This window comes from Calidris pugnax, unplaced genomic scaffold (genome assembly GCF_001431845.1).
Source record: "Calidris pugnax isolate Ruff unplaced genomic scaffold, ASM143184v1 scaffold38, whole genome shotgun sequence".
Lineage (NCBI taxonomy): Eukaryota > Metazoa > Chordata > Aves > Charadriiformes > Scolopacidae > Calidris > Calidris pugnax.
This window is the reverse complement of record NW_015090995.1, coordinates 1,131,795-1,152,728: the sequence shown is the minus strand read 5'-3', so window position 1 is coordinate 1,152,728 and position 20,934 is coordinate 1,131,795. Positions and strand designations below refer to the sequence as shown.

Here is a 20,934-nt window from a genome sequence, read left to right as displayed (position 1 = left end):
ACGCCTGGCTGGGCGCGCTGGATGCGCGGGGTAATGGGGCTATTTCCCCCCCCCTCCCTCCCCTTAAGAAAAAAAAATTAAAAAAAAAAAAAAAAAAAAAAGAATGGTTCAAACTGCTGCACGCCACCCTTCTCCTTTCCGCTTTTTCAGCCTTTTAGCGTGCAGTTTTCCAGCAATTGGAAGGAAAATTGCCCTGAAAGAAAGAAACAAAAAAATCTGTCTTATTTTTTAAACAAAACCCCCCGCGCCACACAAGCAGCTGCAGAGAATTTCTCTTCCAAACAGATGATGTCATGGGCTTTGTCAGCCAATGCTGTAATGAATAAAAACCTAGACCCTAAAATTTTCATCCAAGCTTTTGATGAAACTCCTCAGGTTCCCGGTGCAGGCGATCACCAAAAGGAGCTGGAGCGAGTGGTTTTGTCATGCAGATCTGGACTGAAGGAGCTGGAACTGGGGTGATAACCAAAACCAGTAACTGGCCTTGGGGCAGGAGATGGGAGGGGAGTGCCAGGGGAGATGCCGACGCAGCAGTGGCTGCGGGGGCACCTGGGGGTACCCAAAAAAGGGGGGGGGCACAGCCTCTGGGGGCAGCTGGGTGCTGGGACATCCAACAGGGCTTTCAGCATCCACCATGGAGCCACTCCTGGTTTAAAAAATGTGACATACAGCCACATTTTTTAATATACATATATGTATATTTAATATATTATGGAAAAAATTACTCTCTATATATTTTCTACAAATATAGATGAAGACTATCAATAAAATATTGTAAATAGCACCCATTGCTGCTGTACCGATGGGCACATCGTTGCTCTGCCCGGGACATCCCGGGATGCTGGGGTCAGGAGACTGGGCAGCTGGCACGGGATGTCCCGGCTCAGCTGGGGTCCCACCCGTGGGGCACCAGGGCAGTGCCCAGTGAGTCACCGTGGGACAGGAGGGACAGGGCTGGGGATGAGAACCAGGGCTGGGAGAACCACACGGCTGGGGGGGTAGAATTTGCTGTTCCCACAGCACAGATGTTCCTGATGCCCCAAGCAGCCCCTTGATGTTCCCAAGCAGGGAACACAGAAACATGACACTCTGCGACATAGAATCACAGAATCACAGAATCGTAGTGGTTGGAAGGGACCTCAGAGATCATCGAGTCCAACCACCAAAAAAAAAAAAAAAACCAAACCAAAAAAAACCATGGGAGGAGAAATGGAAAAGGGGATTTATTTATTCGCCCCCTACCATAAAAAAGACATTGAGGTGCTGGAGCGGGTCCAGAGAAGGGCGACAAAGATGGTGAGGGGTCTGGAGAATAAGTCTTATGAGGAGAGGCTGAGGGAGCTGGGGTTATTCAGCCTGGAGAAGAGGAGGCTGAGGGGAGACCTTATTGCTCTCTCCAACTCCCTGAAAGGAGGGTGTAGAGAGATAGGGGTCGGTCTCTTTTCTCAAGTCACAGGCGACAGGACAAGAGGAAATGGCCTCAAGTTGCGCCAGGGGAGGTTCAGGCTGGATATTAGGAAAAATTTTTTCACTGAAAGGGTTCTCAGCCCTTGGAATGGGCTGCCCAGGGAGGGGGTTGAGGCCCCATCCCTGGAGGTGTTCAAAAGACGGGTTGATGTAGTGCTGGGAGGGATGGTTTAGTGATGATGCTCCTTGTTTGTTGTGTGGGGGTCTATTTTTGTCAGTTAGGTTGACGGTTGGACAAGATGATCTTTAAGGTCCCTTCCAACCTAGAAGATTCTGTGATTCTGTGATATTTTATTTTTCCCCAAAAAAAAAGTTCAATGGAAAATTGGTGAGTGCTGAAGTCAGCTAGCCCCTGGGACGAGGTGTGGGCACAGCATGGCCCCTCCAGACCCCCCGGAACAGGAGCAGCCGGGGGCAGCTCCCAATTTGTGCAGTGTCCAGGCACTTTTCTTAGATTAAAACCAGGGCTGATAGCACTGAAGCACGTCCATAAAGTAATTTTAAGTTATGGCTGGAGCTTTCCATGGATAAAAGGCGAAGCGTTGCCGATCCACAAGACACCAGGGGGTCTGTGACCCACGCGCGGCTCTCTGAGGACATGGCTCCATCCCTACCACAAACCCTGCTGCAAAGCCAGGGCTGCTGGAAAGGAGATGAATTGGCCCCGTGGATTACAACCACTCACTCTAACCAACACGTGCACTAATTGGGGACCTTTTACAGCGCATATTCTTCATCTGATGTCCGGCGATGGCTCGAAACCAACTCACACTGCTGGCCCTCCAAAAATGTGCGTTTGGATCGTTTTGGAGATCGGGCGTAACCTACTCCATGGGCTGTAAAACATCCACAGAGCAATTACCATCCACTCCATAAAATATATTTGGCTTTAGAAAATGTGCCCGTGAGATGCCTTCATAGCCCCGTTTTAATTGATGGCTTGGCATGGCCATCGTGGGCATGGCCAACGCCAACGTCCCCAGGTGCCACCAACCTCTGCACAGACGGGGGGGCCCCTTCTGCAAACACCAAGCAAAGCATCTTCCAGTCGTCGGCACGTGTCCCCCCAACACCCTTAAACCCGTTGTTTCTGCACCATGTTTCTACACCATGTTTCTGCACCATGTTTCTACACCATGTTTCTACACCATGTTTCTACACCCAGCTGGTCGAGAGCGCAGCGGCGGTGGGACCCGGCTCGGGGTGGCCCGGCACCGTCAGGACGCCATCTGCCCCGAATCCACCGCCGGGCTCGCAGCTGCAGCCGAGAGAGAGAGACAGTTATGAAAGAAAGCTGGTTGTTTTGTTTCGGTCGCTCGTCGCTCACAGCACCAGGACTCCCCGTGCTCCCGGCTCTGGGTTTCATTAGGCTGCTCTTGCAGGACCTTGTTCTCGTGGCATTTCAGCACAGATCATTTCCAGCCCGCTTTGCGTAACGTCAGGCTCTTCTCAGTGGAAGAAAACCCATTCCTTACAGCTTGGAATGCTCGGAGACCAGAGGGTGTATCTATCTCAGATCATGGAGCCGAGCGCCCTCGTACCTGTGTGTGTCCCAGCTGCTCACTGGGGATATGAAAATAGAGGCTCCTTCTCTGGAAAACGGGACAAAGTTGGCTCCCAAGATCAAAGGTCAGCAAGTTGCCACCTGTGGGTCATTTAAGGCCAAGTAAGGGATCTTTAAAATAACTCTCTAATGAAAGATGAGCAATATCTTCTGCTTTCAATGATTCCAACCTTGTTTTCGTGTCAGACGGAGGAGTTTCCCATGACACGTGAGGCAGCAGAGCTGGACGGTCAAGAGACCTTTCTACAACATCCTTTTTTCTTATGTTTTTCTCTTTCAGCTCCTGTACAGGTCGTTCTCTCTTATTAAAACAGTTTCTTTTATGTAAATTCTAGAAGAGAAATGTGAGGTATACTAAATAAATATAAATCAGTGAGTGCTGTAACAGCTGTGTTACAATGAACTGGTCCACAGCCCTGCGGCCAGAGCCCCAGGGATGGCAGAGGGTATGGTCCTACCAAAGCTGAACCAGCCAGGTGAAGGTCTGCGGGGCAGGACCAAGGTCCCGCTGTTGGTTCCAGCTGCCCATTGACTGAGAAACTCGATGAAGAAATTAAAAGACATCTATTTATGAGGCCTGGACCATATGAGAGGTTGTAGATTTCAATCCAAAAAGGCAGCAGAGCTGAACCTCCACCCTTGAAGCAGAACGGGTAGATCTAGGGTGACACTGCGTGATGCTGCCTAGATTTCAACTTATAGCAAGTTATAGGTGCTGTTTTCCACCTGCTTTAGGAGGTAAACCTCTGGAAGAAGAGCAGGCACCAGGAGGCACCAGGAAGGCTTTGCTATGCTTGAAGTTTGGTATCCCCCATGGATGACCCTGCTGTCTCACTGGTCAATGGGCCTGGTTTTCCATAGTTCTCATCACGAATAGTAACTATCAATCACCATTTCTCCAGCACATTAAATTTATACAAAGATGTAGAGAATGAAATCCTCACCTTATGCATCCTGATGGAGAAACTTCTGTTGACTGCAACACACCAGTGACCTCATCTTCGTATCCACCTGGATTTCTACAAACTGCTGTTTCTTTTCCTCCAAGGAAAACCAGGATGTGCAAAGTGAAACAAGAGGACTTGCTTCTTATCCACCAGAGGATGGGCACAAGCCACCAGCCCCGTCATCGGGCCAGCAGGAAGGTGTGGGCATCCCACCAGGTATCCAATACTCAGCACCCACAGCTTCTACTGCATCCCGAGGGAAAGCAAGCTGGTTGCCCCAAACTCGGCCTCTGGTCCCTGACGGTGGGGACTGGAGGATGGGGACATGCGGACCCCAAATTTCCACACCAAAGAGGCTACAGGGCAGGAAAGGAGGAGTGCCTGTCACCCCAGAGGAGCTGGGCTATGAACTCCTGCTCAGAGTGCTGTCTTCCCCCCCACCAACCAGCTGATGAACCTCAAACTCTCAGGGTCCTCCCTGATGATCAAGTTTTCTTGCAGTGCTGTTCCACTGGAATACTCAGACATGACCACCACCTAGAGGCTAGAGCACTAAATGAAGCTGGAGAGCTTTACAGTCAAAATGGGCCAAAAAGCAGGTTGGAAATATTTCATGAGCCCAAATAGAGCACCAACGAGAGCTGGGTATCCGGACTACCTTCCTCCAAGCCAGTGGTGGCCCTCACCTCAACGTCAGCCTACGCAACAGCGGCCAACGGCAGGGCCCAGCAGACCCCCCACCCTGGAGGGATGCGTTTAGGGAGGGAGCTTGCAAAGCACAGAAGAATGGTGGGTCCTTCTCCTCTTGTGCTCCTTCCCCTGCACAAGGGGCTCAAGGAGGAGCCCGTGATGCCATTCCAATGGAGAATGGCTCCTGGGCACATGCTTGCATGGGGGGGTGGACACACAGCCTGCAGTCCTTGGCCTCGGCTGCTGAGAAACCAAGGTCCAGCGGGACGGGGCTCGGCAGGGACACGGTAGCTTAAGTCACCGCTCTGCTTCTGTCCCCACCAACAGCCAGACACACAGGCAGTCTGACAACAGGCAAGTTTTTCTCCGCTGGAGGTGCCAGGAGCGTGGCCAGAGTGGCTCAGTCAGGTCAAAAGTGGGCACAAGCCCATGTCCCCTTGCCTCCAGCTCCAGCCGCAGGGCACGGGCAGGGCAGAGCCAGGCTTTAAGGGTGACAAAGATGGTGAGGGGTCTGGAGAATAAGTCTTATGAGGAGAGGCTGAGGGAACTGGGGTTATTCAGCCTGGAGAAGAGGAGGCTGAGGGGAGACCTTATTGCTCTCTACAACTCCCTGAAAGGAGGGTGTAGAGAGATGGGGGTCGGTCTCTTTTCTCAAGTCACAGGCGACAGGACGAGAGGAAATGGCCTCAAGTTGCACCAGGGGAGGTTCAGGCTGGATATTAGGAAAAATTTTTTCACTGAAAGGGTTCTCAGCCATTGGAATGGGCTGCCCAGGGAGGGGGTTGAGGCACCATCCCTGGAGGTGGTCAAAAGACGGGTTGATGTAGTGCTGGGAGGTATGGTTTAGTGAGGATGCTCCTTGTTTGTTGTGTGGGTGTCTATTTTTGTCAGTGAGGTTGCCGGTTGGACAAGATGATCTTTAAGGTCCCTTCCAACCTAGAAGAAGATTCTGTGACAGCTCCAGGTCCTCTCCCAGCCTTCTGAGGTTTGTGACTTCGGCTCGTCCTGCACCGGGGACGTGTCTCTGTGTTCCACAGCCCCACTGGGCCCTCTTCCGAGAAATCTGTCTAATCACTTAGTAAACCATTAGGATTTTGGGGGGGGTTCCGTTTGGGCAATGAGCTCCACGGCTTAATTACACATTGCGTGAAATACGTTCGTTTTGCATCTGCCGCTTGGTAATTTCATTTGGTGCCTCTTTGTTTGCTTTGTCTCCCAACACAAGAGCCACCGACCCCCGGTCACTCTCTCCGAGCCACCGCATGAGTCTATCCATCTCCCTCCTCCTTCCCCTCCCTGCCCTGTCTGTCAATCCTTTGCAAGACAAAAAGGGTAATTTATTTAATTGTTGCCGATAGAATGTGCTAAAACTCTCCTTTACCCTCCAACAGTTAATTACACTTGTTAATTATTTTAATTACTCCCAGGGTAATGGTCCAGGTAGAGAGGAGGACGCCACTGGGCTACAGAGGCATAAACACAGAGCAGAACAGTCAGCGTTTACTCCAAAGACTACGTTGATATAAATGGGTCTAGAAGAGCATAGCGGGGGGTGAAATTGGAGCAGGGGAAGCTTGGCCTAGATTTGCAAATTTCTGGGTTTTCCAGCAGGGAAAGATTTATAGGAGGCGGCCTTATGGGAAGGCAGATCCCAGAGGATTTCCCTGGGATTGGGCTGTTGAGGCTCGGGAGGGCGACTCCAGCCTCTTCCTCCTCCGCAGAGATGATGCTTTCCCTGGAAAGGGGAACTGGGACGGGGTGAGGTGGTTACGGGGGGCACCTCCGGGACGGTGGACACGGGTATATGGAGGAAGAAACCACATCAAGCAAACTTCCAGCCCGGCTGGAAAGCTGAGGGCTCAGTCCCAGGCTCAGCGACAGCCTCCCTCAATCCACACAACGTGTGCCGAGGGGAAGGGCGGCCCCCGGAGCAGTAAAACAACCAAAAAAAAAAAAAAGAGATCCTTCGTGGTCTCTTGGAGCAGCGTCTGCCAGCACCCTCGTAGCCAGGATGAAATCCCAGAGTTGCCACAATCTAAACCTTCTCGGCAGCTCCTTTTATCTTACCGGAGGGGAAAACCAAACAGAAGAGAAGCAGAAAGCTTTGTGGCTGAGATGGCTCACATCTGGTTTTAGCTCCCAGAAACGTACTTCCACCCCCTCCCCGAATTGTTAAACAAACAAAACCCCGGCGATTTTTCCTGGATTTGGGTTCTCGGATAACTCTCAGGCAGCTCCGTCTGCGAATTCCTGCCTTGCACTACCCCCCTTCCTGCCCGAGGGAAGCAACGCACCAAGGAAAACCAAAAATCTGTGCCCCGGGACCGCAGGCGGGGACACCCACACTGGGTTTGTGCCTCGACACCAGGAGGCAGCTCCAATTTGGGACAATTCTTTAAGAATGTCACCCTGGCAGCGCTTGTCCCTCTCTGGGACGCGTTGTCTCTGCGTCGCTTCTGATCCGAGAGGGACTCCAGCCTCATCGCTGCTCCCCGGGAGCCCGGCTGAGGAGTAAAACCAAGCTGGGCTCTCCCAGGGAGAGATGAATTTCCCATTTCCAGTCAGACGAACCTGGTTTAAATCTTGACCACTCTATTTTTAGGTTTCAATATGGCATTTTTGCCTGTGTTATTTATGCTTCCTCTTTTTTTCTTTTTTTTTTTTTTCTTTGAGAATGTCTGGAAACGCTTAAGATGTGTCTAGTTGTATTAACATGCCTTCGAGAGCTTTATGGTGTCGATTTGATTTCCACTCTTTTAGAGGCAGCGCTTTCTAATTTGCCATTTTATTCCTTGTAGATTGCGTGGGCGCCTACTTCGTTTCACCCCTTTCAGGTGTTGCATCAATCTCAAGTCCAGGTTAATGCCTTTGGACATCACTTACATGTTTCCATTTGATGTGATTTGAGCGATCCCCTCGCCGGTACTGGGAGGAAGGCGGCAATTCATTCCTCTGAGATCCTCTCCCACCAGCCCCTCGCTGTCCCCTTCCAGCAGCATTGGCAGAGGTGGCCAAATTGGGCAGATGAAGGATGTGGGAGCAGCAGGGTGGTCCCCTCCCCATCCCCTCCTTGAGTTGCCCCAAACCCAATCCTAATCCTACTCTTTCAAGAGCGGCCAATGTGACACCGATGACTTGTGTCACCCACCTCCACGCTCGCTTGTGACCAGCTCCCCTCCGTTCCGGGCACGAGGAGAGGCTCTGGCCAGAAGCCACGTTAACATTGTTCTCTCCAAATGAGAGAGGCTCCTCGAAAGCCAGGCGGCGGCGGGGCCCGAGGGGTGTCCTGGGCTCTCTGGAGCCCGTCCAGGGCATCAGCTTTCAGAGCTGGGGCTCCCACGCCAGCTGCATGGGGAAGGAACATCACCACTGGGACAATTAGAAAGAAGAAGCCATCCGTTTCTATTCAGGGGATCCAATTTTCTTTCTGCTTCATCAGATTAACACCAGTGTAACTCCATTAACTACCAGGGAAGTTGCTCCTGATCTGAAAATCAGACCCGTCGGATTTTCTGGCTTTTGAGCGCAGTCACTTCATCCAAAGGAGCGGAGCTGGATGTGGGATGCACCTACAAAAGCCTTCCTTGTACGTGCTTTGGATGGGGTAGGCTTTTTTCTTTCCCCCATTTTAAATCCATCATTTACCCTTTTTTCTTTTTTTAATCCCAAGGACCTCACTGTGGTTTTCATCTTCTACTTGCTGGTGGCAGCCATGGGCTTTCTCTCCCGTTCCTCCCCCAGTGCTGCTCCAGTGCCTTGCTGGGGATGGACACCAGGAAAAACTTCCTCTCATTTCAAACCTCACTTTCCCAGTGTTTTTCGAAGCCTTTCATTGTTCTGACCAAGCAATAAGCAAACACTTGCCCAAGTTCTGGTGAAGATCTGTAAGAACATGCATTATTGCGAGGAATAGGAAGTCTCAAGACATTCTCTTGAATTTTAAAGGCAAGTCACCCAGAAGTCACCTCAGCCCCACGCTACACTGGGAGCCTGCACCAAAAGCTCTACCATGAGTTATATTAATGCACCAAGCCTGGCCAAAATGGCAAAATAACACTTTGCCCAACGATTGCTACTAAACAAAATCATTAGGATGAAGCCCCTTAGCAATAAAATGAATGAAGTATTAGCATGGTCCCTCCAGTGTTGCACTAAAATTGGGTCGCTGTTGACTGTCACCTCCCTATATAAACCTCAATTCTACAGCTGTTTGCTCTCAGGGTTTCAATCTGGACAGGATAACGTGGCCCCAGACACTGATTCCCACCTCACCCGCTGTCCTCTCCACAGCACAGCACCTTCCAGGCCTGGCACTGGTCACCCAGCAGGACATTCCCAGACGGTGCTCACCTCGACACACAAAGATTGAAGGATTTTAGGGCTCCTGCTTGGCAGGTAACGGCACCAGCAGCACTCACTGTCTGCTGGTTACACAGCACAGGAAGTTTGTCAAACTGGCTCAAACAACAATGAATCTAAACCACTAGGACCAGCAATATCGCCTCTTTCACCAAGTTTCACTGCAAAATCCAAGTCAAAGGTTGGACATGGATCTTGCCCAACACCTGATGAGCCGCACGGGCATCTCACCATTGCAAGTTGTCGCCAACTTCACCTTAAATCTCTTCCCCCAGCTAAAAACTTGAGAACCATCACTGTCCATAGACTCATGAATCTGTCCACCTCATCACATCTTCTAGGGTCCGTAATTTTTATTATTGATAATGAGAATCAAACTCCCAGCGTCAATTTTGCCTGTTGAGCGATTCGATGCGTCTTTCCTCACCAGCATCAGAACAGGCAAACATGTGCTGCTTGTTCCCCAAGCACGGCTGAACAGCCAGCCAAGGAGCTGGGTGGTGTCTCCACAAAGAATCATAGAATTATCTGGGTTGGAAGGGACCTTTAAGATCATCTAGTCCAACCATCAACCTAACTCTGATAAAAAAACATCTCTAAACCCTGTCACTAAGCTCTATGGCAACCCATCTTTTGAATCCCTCCAGGGATGGTGCCTCAACCCCTTCCCTGGGCAGCCCATTCCAAGGCTTCATAACCCTTTCCGTGTCAAAAGTGTTCCTACTCTCCAATCTGAACCTCCCCTGGTGCAACTTGAGGCCATTCCCTCTTGTCCCATCGCCTGTTCCTTGGGAGAAGAGACCGACCCCCACTGAGAAGGTCTCCCCTCAGCCTCCTTTTCTCCAGGCTGCACATCCACAACTCCCTCAGCCTCTCCTCATAAGACTTGTTCTCCAGACCCCACCAGCTCTGTTGTCCTTCTCTGGACCCACTCCAGCACTTCAGTGTCTATTTTGTGGTAGGGGGCCCAAAACTGGACACAGCCCTTGAGGTGGGGCCTCCTCATCAGTGCCGAGTACAGGGGGACAATCACCTCCTGAGCCCTGCTAACCGCACTACATCTTCCAACCTAACCTGGAAGTTGGGTCCAACTAACCCAACTGACTGCTCAATGAAAAGTCTTCTGCCTTGGAAACCTTTGCTTTTTGGACAACCATGACCTAAGGAAAGCCTGGGAGCCAAGGTGGAGCCCGCCTTTGATTCAGCATCCAGACCTCGGGCCCAAGCGCTGAGGAGGAGGACGTGGCAGAAGGCAGGAAATCCGTTCAAGTTGTGCAACTTGCTCAATACCCCATTGCTGAGAAAAGTTATGAATTTGAGCAAGGAGGTTTGTCTGAAAAGTTCTTAAGCAATTTTCTGTACTTATTTGAAACAGGAATCTGATTATAACAATAGTTATAGAATTAAGAACAACTCTCGCCCTGGCACCAGAAGAGGAAGAAATAAACAAAACCAAACACTCAATTGTATGTTTCTGTACAACAACCTCGGTAAATAGAATGGAGAAACATGACTCGACATGGAGAATGACCTCAATTAGCATATGACGGGCTGATTATACCTTGGCATATGGATGAGCCCTCTGCTAAGAAGAAAATACCAACCATGTTCATAGTCTCTGCTGTTATTTAAATAACAATGCTTGAAACTCTCAGTGACCAGAGGCTAAAGCCAAAGAGAAATGGTTCAATGGTACCAAGATTTGGAGAAGGAGCTCACCTTCCTTGCAGAAAAGGGTTTGCTATTTGAAACCCCTTTAGAGAAACCACTGGGGGTGGGAGGAATATGCAAGTATAAAATATTTCAGTCCAATACCCATTTTCTCCCTGAAGCTGTACAGGCCCGTTGGTATTTCTCATCGATTTCAAGCAGCATTCAGTCAAGACCCCCAAAATTATCATCCCATGTGTCCAAAGCATGCTGCTGTGCTCGTTAGTCATCTTTTCTTATCCAAAAGCAGGCTAAATTCAGCAAATAATTTACATCTAAAAGCGTCAGGATGGTATCTGAACTATTGTTGCAGCCCCTCTTCCACTGGGACATTCAGAACCTCCCTCGTTTTTTTAAGTCACCTGAAGTTTTTCAGACACTGCCACGTGCATCCCAGAGAAAACAATCCCAGGATGCAAAACTGTCAACTCAGCATGCACCACGTAGCCCCGGGGATACTGGTGTTATCACATTCCTGGCAAAAGCCCACAGAAAGAATCAGATGTCCAGGAAATAACATTAAAAAAAAAAATAAAAATCCTAGCAGCACGGCAAAGACCCACATCTCCCCCCAATTCCACCAGGCAGGGGCTCCCAGTTACTGTTCCCCAGCAGTTTTCACTGCAGGAGACTACAGAGGACACCTGAAAAATTACTGTATCTGGGCTGCGTTGGATTAAGGGAATATATTCCAAAGGAGAAGGTCCCTAAATGCTCTCTCATCTTTCCTGTTGAGGAAGCTCGAGCTCAGGTAACCCTCACGCTTTTACAGAGCAGCTCTACAGAATGAAAGGTGGCGCAGCAGGAATCAAAATCCCTGGTGCTTTAAGCCTTGAAAATTAAATCCACATTAAACACCATCAAGTAGCCAGTGCCCCAGGGGTACTGATCCCGAAACACACATTTAATACACGATACTACGCATTAAGATGCTGAGTTCAAGTTTGGAGACGAGATAAAATATGCAAGCTCTTGGAATTTCACATTTCTGGGCTGCAAAACAGTTTAATGCAAAAGATAAGGTTTCTGCATTGCAGACATTTTTCTTCCTATTAAATATATAATGTATTTGGTCATCAATGTGAAGAGACTTTATCTAAAAAGGAGGCTTTAAGAGGAAAATGTGAAGTGTCCTTGAAAAAAGAGCATAGAATATCTATAGCAACAAAAATAAGGCTCAGTAAAACCAATACTGAACCCCCATTCAACCCCTGGGTAGTGGAGCTGGCACTTCCCAGAATAAGGAAGATGCATTAACGGGAAGCACTGCTGGACACACACGTGTTATCATGCCAGGAGAAGCTCAGCGAGGCCAAGAAAACATTCTGTGAGTAATAACACGCTTAAAGAAGAAAACTATAAACCATAGTTATGGAACTACGCACTTTAACCAGGGCTACAAACATCCCTCCATCAACAGAAAGCTATTTTATTCTATGAAGGGTTTGATGTAAACGTGGCAGCCTCAAGGCTGCTGCAGTATTTCTAAGAGGAAATAACCCACCTCTAAATCATAATTAATAGGCACATAAAAGAAAACCAGACAATACCTTTCAGAATCTATAATGACACCTACAATGCTTAAGGCGTTGGCCAACACCAAGTATCCCACCTTCACTTGGATAAGTACCAGCATTTACAAGGTCACCCTTCAGCTGAAAGCACTGGTGGAAGGTCCCAGCTGGGGTAAACCAGTACCTTTCCTCTGAAACCAGCTAATCCCGTTTTTGGGCCACCGAGAGCCTGGCCCATAGTCATTTTAATTTACCCAACTGAAGACAAGGTGGGCCCAAAGCTCTCTCACTGCAGAGGGTCTCTCAGCCTGAAGCCCTGCACTACTCCTCTGGAACTCCACACCTTGCCAGCAGCACAAGCAACAAACCACAATCAGCTTTTGAGGAGTCTTTTTTATTAAGATAAATCCAGCAAAATTCCTAACAGTGGGTACATACAACCAACCTGCCCTTTTAAAAGAAACGTTTGTTATTTCATTTAAAAACATGATTACACTTTTTTTTTATTTATTTATTTTTCAAAACTGACAAAATAAAATTACATTTGGGAAACAACAGATTTCCAGCTCTTAGGTTTTTCATGAAAATAGCTCACCTTCTTTATAAAAGCAACCCACAGAACCACTGGAATGTTTAACACGGTTATTTGTTTTGAGACCTCCCCACTTTAAGAAACCATACAACACATACAAGGGAAAAATTAAAATCTGAAGTCTGTAAGCATGACTTACACAAAAAGGGACACACTGACAGAAGTCAAAAGCTACCACCACTTATTCTTTCCATGTACCATACAAACTATTACAATCACAAAATTTAAAAACAATGATTTTTTTTTGTCGTTTTGTTTTGTTTGTTAGGGATTTAATTCCCAAGTAACCGAGATGAAGATGTTCCATAATTAAATTCATGCTAAAAAAACCTGCATTTATAAAATAGTTGATAAAAATATTCCTCTCTGTTAACAATACAGCATGGAGGTACGGATACCAAATGATGGAGATATAGGGCAGGGTTAACATTACTCGGACTTGGCTTCCTTATCATCAGATGCTTCAGCAGCTGGTGCCTATAAAAGTGTTTGGGAAGAATAGAAATATTATTCGTAATGCTAATGGGATTCCATTCTAACAAGCATCAAAGAGAGACCAGTTTGTTAGCACACACACGGACAACATTTTGCGCAGATAAGACAAGAATGCTCTGCTACTACAGAAAACATCAACACAACAACGTGTCGGCTGATAATTCTAACAACTAAAACACAGACGAGGAGTAATTGATAATCGAGTTAATTTGGGAATGTTAAGTGCCTCTAAAGAGGCAGAAGTTTAGAAAGTCTTTTAGATTAGGACCAATCACATGCCAGGGAAAGTTCAAGTCCTCATCTCCGTAAGGCGCAGGGAAGTGCAAGAATTAGACTTAAAACTTAAACTTAAAACACATAAAACTGCGATACTTGTCTGTTGTCCAAACTGTGGGGAAATTTTCTATAAAAATGCCTGCTATTACTTTTTAAGCCAACACATCAAAATTGCAAAGCTCCTATCAAAGATCCTTTGAACTACGTTAGGCCCATAGTAATTTTTAGCAGAGAAGCTCCTGAATTAGTTTTAAAAATGAAAGACCAACCAACCCCTTAACTGGCTAATGATACTCAACAAATGCACGGAGATCCCTGTAAATCAAAAGCAACAGAGAATGCAACAGGCTGGTCTGTGCCTACAGGGGCAAAGGGAGCCCACAGCAAACGTTGTGGTTCTAGGATCAGCAAGAAATCTGCTACAAAAAGGCCACCAGGAGCTGACCAAAGCTTGTAGCTCCTCTCCTAGCAAATGGCAGCTCTTAGGAGAGTAGCTGAGACAGTAAGAACCTGTAAGGAAGAGGCTTTGCAGATCAAGAGACAAGACCGAGTTTATTTTGCGGATCTCATTGAATTGTTCTGAGGCAAGAATTGTTTTAAAGAATTGTGTAAAACTTGAAACCAGATTTCTGGCTCAGGACCAACCCGTGCTGAGCAGAAGAGGCAATCCAGCAGTCCAGAGAGGATACGCAAAGTCAGCTCAGGGCTGGATGACAATCTCACTGAGCTCTATTGTTCCCCAAATATTCTGCCCTGCTCTTGTGCCAACCCCCGAGAGGGACACTACGATAGCACAGACCACCTGTGGGAGGGCTCTAGCGCGTAGCAGGAAAAGGTTGGAAGGAGAAGGCTACTCTTTTCAGGCTCTCCCTGGGAGCTGCCCTGTGCAGGACAGCAGGGAAACTCACCACCTTCTGACAAGGAGGCCCCATTGCTAGTTCCTGCAGCCGTATTACCAATACCTCTGTGTTTATTCCCACGTTTACTGCAGCTAAAATACCTCATTAGTTTTGGTATCTCCGTTTTCAGAGTGGTTTTCTTCTTTAGCATCCTCTTGTTTAGTTTCATCTTTGCCTTTGGCTCCTTTCTTCCCTTTTGTTGCTGCCTTTTTGTCCTCCTTTTTATCATTTGCTGCCTTTTCTTTCTGTTAAGAAAACAAACCGTGATATGGTGGTGAACACTCATGTCCACCTTGTCCATCTGCACACACACATTCTCAACTCTAAACCCCTCAGTTCTACACACACCAAACTTCCTATTGACAAAGAGGAGGTGAAAGTTTCTAAGGAGAAGTGCTTTCCTTCTATTCCGTCCTGAATGTGCCACTGGGAAGTGCATAATATAAAAGCAGCCATGGCTGGGGTTAAAAGAATTCCGATTTTAAATAGGCATTCAATTAAATTAGCTAAAAAATGTTGGAGTTGAACTGGCCTGTATTTCTGCTGTGCTGCTGAAAGGCATACCACAGAACAAAAAGAACATGTACAACTAGTGGAAATACCAGAATACTTCAGATGTGCTATTAATGCCTATTTAGAAAACTGTAACAAAGCTGTAGTCAAAGGACTTTGCCCCCTCCCTGCCAGAAATATTCCTTACTATAATAAACCATTTGTGTGATAGACAAGTTGGGGGCTCAACAGCATCACTTTAATAACAGCCAGAACTTCGCATTTATTATTTAAGCACAGTTTCTTATACATGGATCGGGCTAAATCAAAACAAAACTCGATGCCACAACTTCTGTAGTAATAGTTTTCTCCATGGCAAGGTCAGATCCTGACCCCAATACAGAAAAAAAGACTCTCATTAGCTTCACTGCTGAGGATCTGCCTCTTGCTGCCAATAAGTAACTGCACTAAGGGAAGTAGCTTAGTTCCTCGCTTGATGAACCTACTTCCAGCAAAGGAACCATAAATATCAGCAAAATCACTACTCACAGGTAAGTGAAGATAAACAGATAATTACTGAATACATCTCTCTCTCTCTCTCTTTCTCCTCAGAAGATGAAGTTGTCTCAGTGACTAGAAGTTACAAAAGGGTACCTTCTTATTTCAACACGTTGCTTATTAGCACGCAAAATTAATTCACATTAAAAATGAGCTGCTCGCTGAGGGTAAACTCAGAGTACAAGGGGCAAAGTCACCTGATTCTTAAATGATACAGATGATTAAAAATTCACCAACATTACCACCAAATCCCATAATAACGCAGAAAAATTAAGACAGGAGGTTGGTAGCACTCAAATGGGTGAAGGCCTCTTTCCTCTCCAACCTCCCACTCCTCAGCCTGACCTTGCTGAGGGATTTCAGCCCTCTTGGGAAACTCTTGGTGTTAGGAGTCCCCTTCTCCTGGGCTGTGCCCACTCTCAACGAGCCTCTCATCCTCTCTGGGGACTCCCTTATCCAAGATACGTGGTGGCTCTTTGCAAGAGAAGGAAGAGAGTCACTGGAGGATGAAAGAGTTTTTTGCCTCCACTCACTCTTTTCCCCTCTGTTGGCTGGATGGTCCTCCAACTTTGAAGAGTTTGGCAGTGAGATTTAGGACTGTGATACCACTATGGCACTGGTTTGCTCTCTGTCACTTAAACAGACCTCACCAGAGCTTTGAAGCACACATTAGTCCACTATGAAGTGTTCCTCCAGCAGCACCAGTATGCTCCAAACTCCCAAGCACAGGCACGTTAAACACTTGCTCTTCCAATGTAAGGCATAAAGGATTTTTCAAGACTTGGGGTTGTTTGAAGAAGGGTATCTTTTCCCTTAGCCCATAAAAAAAACCAAACAAACAAACCAAAACCCCAGAAGAATTAACAGAGCTAAAACTAATTCTGTGTACCCACTCTCTGCTGGTAAAGCTCCTCTTAAGAAAGGATTTGAGGAGAATCCATAGAAACTGGCTTCCATGGCTGGACTCAGACCAGAGAGAAAGCGTCTCGCAGCGTCCAGCTGCCCGAGGAACCCAGGATCTTTGCTCTGTTCTGCAAGACCCGTGGCTCCTGGGGACAAGCAAACAGCTACTCCATAAGGGATCGAGCCTCCTTCCACCACTGAGTCCAGGAAAAAAATACCCAAGGAGATAATGTTATTTTTCAACTTCCAACCTTCTTCCATCCTCTCAAGTAGTTCTGAGCTAACACCATCGTATTCATTTTCCTGAATAATTTTTCTATACAGATGGCAACACCAAATCTGCAATAAAGGTATGTGTTTTATAAAGCATTTTGCTTTTTTCCCAGCTCTGTGCTTTTCAATAAAGGTAAGTTTAAAAGGTGAAGTCTATTCTGACACACCAAAAAAATATTTAAAGAACCTGATGGCTGCAAAGTTAAACATTTGGGGGAAACAACAACTAAAGATGCATGCACAATTCTTGGAACATACCCCTTTGCATAAATATTGATCCAGTATTAGGAGTTCTAGAGGGCCAAAAATGCAACTCAAGTATCCTGGCTTCAAACCAGCACCTTAGAAGCAAGAGGACCAGCATTTCCCAGTCCAACAGGGAGCAATGTGTGGGGCAATGACCAAGGCACCACTCCCAGCGGAACTAAACCATCCCAAAAGGGTGACGCTTTCTGCAGTGAGGGACCAAACTAAGTTCTGACAATCACAGTCCTCAACCTCTGAATTCATGTTTTCGCAACTTTTAAGATCCTGTTAATGCAGCTTTTGCCTATAAACCCCGAGATGTTTCCATAAAAATAAAAAAGCAAACAAAAAAAAAAAAGAAAATACCAACAACGTGCATCGTATGCAACTGCACTGACTTCTGTGCCAGCCATCAGAGAGGCTGAACCCAGGACTTTTAGAGCCCCAAGACAACTCTCTGCCACTTGAGCTGGAAAAGCAACCAGTGGTGAACCCACCAGTGGTAGGTTCTCCTCTTCCTGGGGGACCAGCCACCAGAGGGAGATGCAACCCAGAGCTCACCAGCCACTTGCACCACAGGAATGCCCAGCAGCAGGGTCCCTAGGTTCCCCTGCCGCTCTGGAATGGGATCTAGAAATCCTGCTGCACAACCAAGATGCAGATGTGAAAAGCTTGCTCTGCACACCACTGTGATTACAGAGCTGAGATGCTGGGTCCCCAAAAAAACAACCAGGGTTCTCCTCCTCGCCCATTTTTTCATGCTATCTCTGCTGTTCCACACAGCAGGACTTGGAGGCGGGATAGTTTTCATCCCCTGGGAGTCTCCTGTGCCACATGCAATTGGCAAAACCTTTTAAATGGATAGAAAAGAGTTCCTGGTTCCCAGCTAGGAACCAGGAACCCATCCCCTTCTGTAATTAAGCATCTCTCACACCTGTGCTTTGCCTGTATCACCATCCAAAAACCATAATGTATGATGGGAACAGGTTAAAAAGAATGCTGAAGTTTTGCTGTTGGGTGGTTTTCTTTCCCAGCTGCAAAATCCTACCACAATCTGAGTATTTACAGATATATCTAAAAAAATCACTGCAAACTGTGGCTGTTGGGGAAGTTTGTGACAGGAAGGGGGTATAAAGAAATACCTCATGGATTGCAGAGCTGTCCCCTTTTTAAACTTCAAACTGTTGCTCCAAAGCAAAAAGCTTTAAATGGTTTCTTTTTTAACTGTACTGTCAGATATGCCAATATTTTTGATATCTCTCAAAATATCCACCTTAAGGAAACAGGTATGTAGAACTTTATCTCCAGTGATTAAAATCTGATAAACTGATAACTAACTGGAAAGAGTGCCTTTGAATGAAAACACAGTAAGAAACTGTAATTAAAAGCATGATTTTCAATGCCTTCTCTAATTGGGTCTCTGATCTCAATTCAAGGCATCGTTTTCCCAACAATGCATTATATGAAACTTCAGAAGAGCCTTGCAAGGGAAGCAGTAAAGCCTTACCACAACTGATTTAAAATCTGCTCAGTGTACCACATTCCTTCAGTAGGAATTGGATAAAATGATCTTCACATCTTTCACATTCTTTTTAACTCACATAATTCAATCTTAAATCTTTAAAGGAAATTTGAAAAACCAAAACGGTTAGCTGTGGGTGGTTTTTTGCCCCCCTATAAACACCTTGAGAAAGAAAAGTGTGACTTCAGTTCAAGAGCTCTCACTTACCTTAGGTGCTGCCTTTTTGGGCTTTGGCTCCGGTTTAGGCGGAGCAGGTTTCTGTATGAAACAAACATAAGAAAACAGAGTCAGACAAACGTTATAAATGTTTTAGCAATATGTTGGTAACTTCTGAAAACTATTCGAACAAAAAATAGTTTAGAGCTGACTGCTTCATTCTGTAGTATAAAGGAGTAAATGTCACAGACAGATCAGTATCTTTCATTATCCAAATCATTAACTTTCATTATTCCTCATGCATGTTATGGTGATTACGGTACAGATGCTGGTGGTAGTGGTAGTAGTGAGTGGATCACTATAGTGCCTGGGTGTTACTGTCCGCTGTGAAGGCAAGTGTGTGTCAAAAATGAAATGCATTAACACTTGGACGTAACTCTACGTATGCACATTTTAGCTTTCCCTAAAATGAAGTTCCTTCTCTTTTAAATAGCAACCGTTATCCACTTGGCATTTCCAAGTTGGCTTAAAAAAAGGGCCAGGTGTACTAAGTGTCTGTAAAAAAGGATGCCAAGAGCCTGTTTAAGGCTGTGACTTTGGGCTGAACTCTACTGCATGACAGAGATTTACACCCTCTAGGTCTCAGTTTACCCAACAGTTGGGCCTGCAAAATCAATGGGCAAATTACAAGTATAAGGAAAGAGCAGGTAATTTATAGAGCTATGAGCAGATTTTTGTATGGAGAAGAGCTACAGAGAACAAATGCATCTTGAAATCAATATTCCCTGACTCTGGATACTCGTGTGTCCAGACTGAACATTACTAACACGGATGTTGTATCTCATCTGAAACGTCTGAAAGTAAACCTGTAATGTGTTGATACTCAGGGACTGGAAACATAGAATAGGAATTTTACTTTTAAATATCGCATGCTTTCCACAACACTGGTGGAAAAAACCCCAGTAGTTTCTCTATAACTGTCCCCCAGAACTTAGCATCCCATGTGACGGAGTATTAAAAGAGTAAATAAAGATACTTACAGCGGATAGTCTAGCTGACCTTCTCTTTGGCTGCATAAAGAAAGCGGTGTCACTAAAACTCAGCATATAAAGCAGTACTTTCCCAGAACTGCAGCCCAGAATAACACAGCACATACACTACATCATGAAGGCCCATATGAATTCTAAGATTTATGCTCACATACAATGGTTTGGGGTGGAAGAGACTTTAAAGCCCATAGAGTTCCAACCCCCTGCCCTGGGCAGGGACACCTCCCACCAGAGCAGGTTGCTCCAAGCCCCATCCAGCCTGGCCTTGAACCCCTCCAGGGATGGGGCAGCCACAGCTTCTCTGGGCAACCTGGGCCAGGGTCTTATCACCGACACAGGAAAGTATTTCCTCCTAATATTTACTCTAAATCTCTCCTCTTTCAGTTTAAAACCATTACCCCTCATCCCATGGCTCCCCTCCCCAACCAAGAGTCCCTCCCCAGCTTCCCTGCAGACTGGAAGGGGCTCTAAGGTCTCCCCCAGAGCCTTCTCTTCTCCAGGCTGAACAACCCCAACTCTCTCAGCCTGTCCTCACAGCAGAGGGGATGATGGCGATGATCTCCCCAAAACTGCAGCTTTGTTCAACAGCTCTCACTCTGCGCTGCCACACTTTTACCCTCCCTGAGGTGGCAAGCGATAAAGTTTCTTTACTTTCAGGAGCTGTGCCATTAAGGCTCTGTCACGGAGGCTGAAAGGGGGCACTTTGGAAGCGACAGCCTCAGTGGCCAGGACTCCCAGCGCCCACCTCAGGCAACAGGCCGAGGGGCTGGGCCTGGGCACCCCCCGAACCCCGGAGGGCCTCCTAATTTCTGCCAAACCCCACCAAAATCCACAGCGGCCCCGAAGAAGCAGCAGCAGCTCCTACCTCCTCCTTCGCCTCCCCTTCCGCTGGAGCCTGTTAAAAAAAAAACAAAAAAGAAACAAAAAAAGGGGTGGGGGGGAAGAAGAGAAGGTAGGTGAGAAGGCGGCGCACATCCCCTGAGGGCTCGATGGCGGGCCCCCTTTTCCGGCGGGGGAACTACAACTCCCACAATGCCTCGGGGGCCCGCCGGAGCGACGTCACGCCGTTTGAAAAAGTTCCCGCCAAATTCCCTCCTTGCCCACCAACAAGGTCGTCGCCGGCCCCGCGCCAAGGACAATGTCGGCGATAACGGGGCCCACGCCGCCATCGCCACCCCACCCGCGGGGCTTCGGCCCGGACCCGCCGCCCCCTGTCCTGGGG

General features: G+C 47.2%; 1 protein-coding gene across 1 annotated transcript; it reads right to left on the bottom strand.

The window, feature by feature from the left end:
- Window positions 1-12,628: 12,628 nt before the first annotated feature.
- On the bottom strand, window positions 12,629-20,881 carry HMGN5 (high mobility group nucleosome binding domain 5). Its single transcript, XM_014954896.1, has 6 exons — window positions 20,843-20,881; window positions 20,578-20,607; window positions 19,704-19,733; window positions 18,715-18,765; window positions 14,615-14,758; window positions 12,629-13,320 (listed from the first exon to the last, which is right to left on the bottom strand). The coding sequence occupies exons 1-6, from the start codon at window positions 20,879-20,881 to the stop codon at window positions 13,273-13,275; spliced, it is 342 nt and encodes a 113-aa protein (XP_014810382.1). The 3' UTR covers window positions 12,629-13,272.
- Window positions 20,882-20,934: the final 53 nt, after the last annotated feature.

Excerpts from the sequence above, each read along its gene's own strand:
- HMGN5 (XM_014954896.1), bottom strand. The coding sequence starts at position 20,881 with ATGGCGGCGTGGGCCCCGTTATCGCCGACATTGTCCTTG. Across the intron at positions 19,734-20,577 it reads AAGGGGAGGCGAAGGAGGAG|CCAAAGAGAAGGTCAGCTAG; the intron begins GTAGGAGCTGCT and ends TTCTTTATGCAG. Across the intron at positions 14,759-18,714 it reads CCAAAAAGGCAGCACCTAAG|AAAGAAAAGGCAGCAAATGA; the intron begins GTAAGTGAGAGC and ends TTTTCTTAACAG.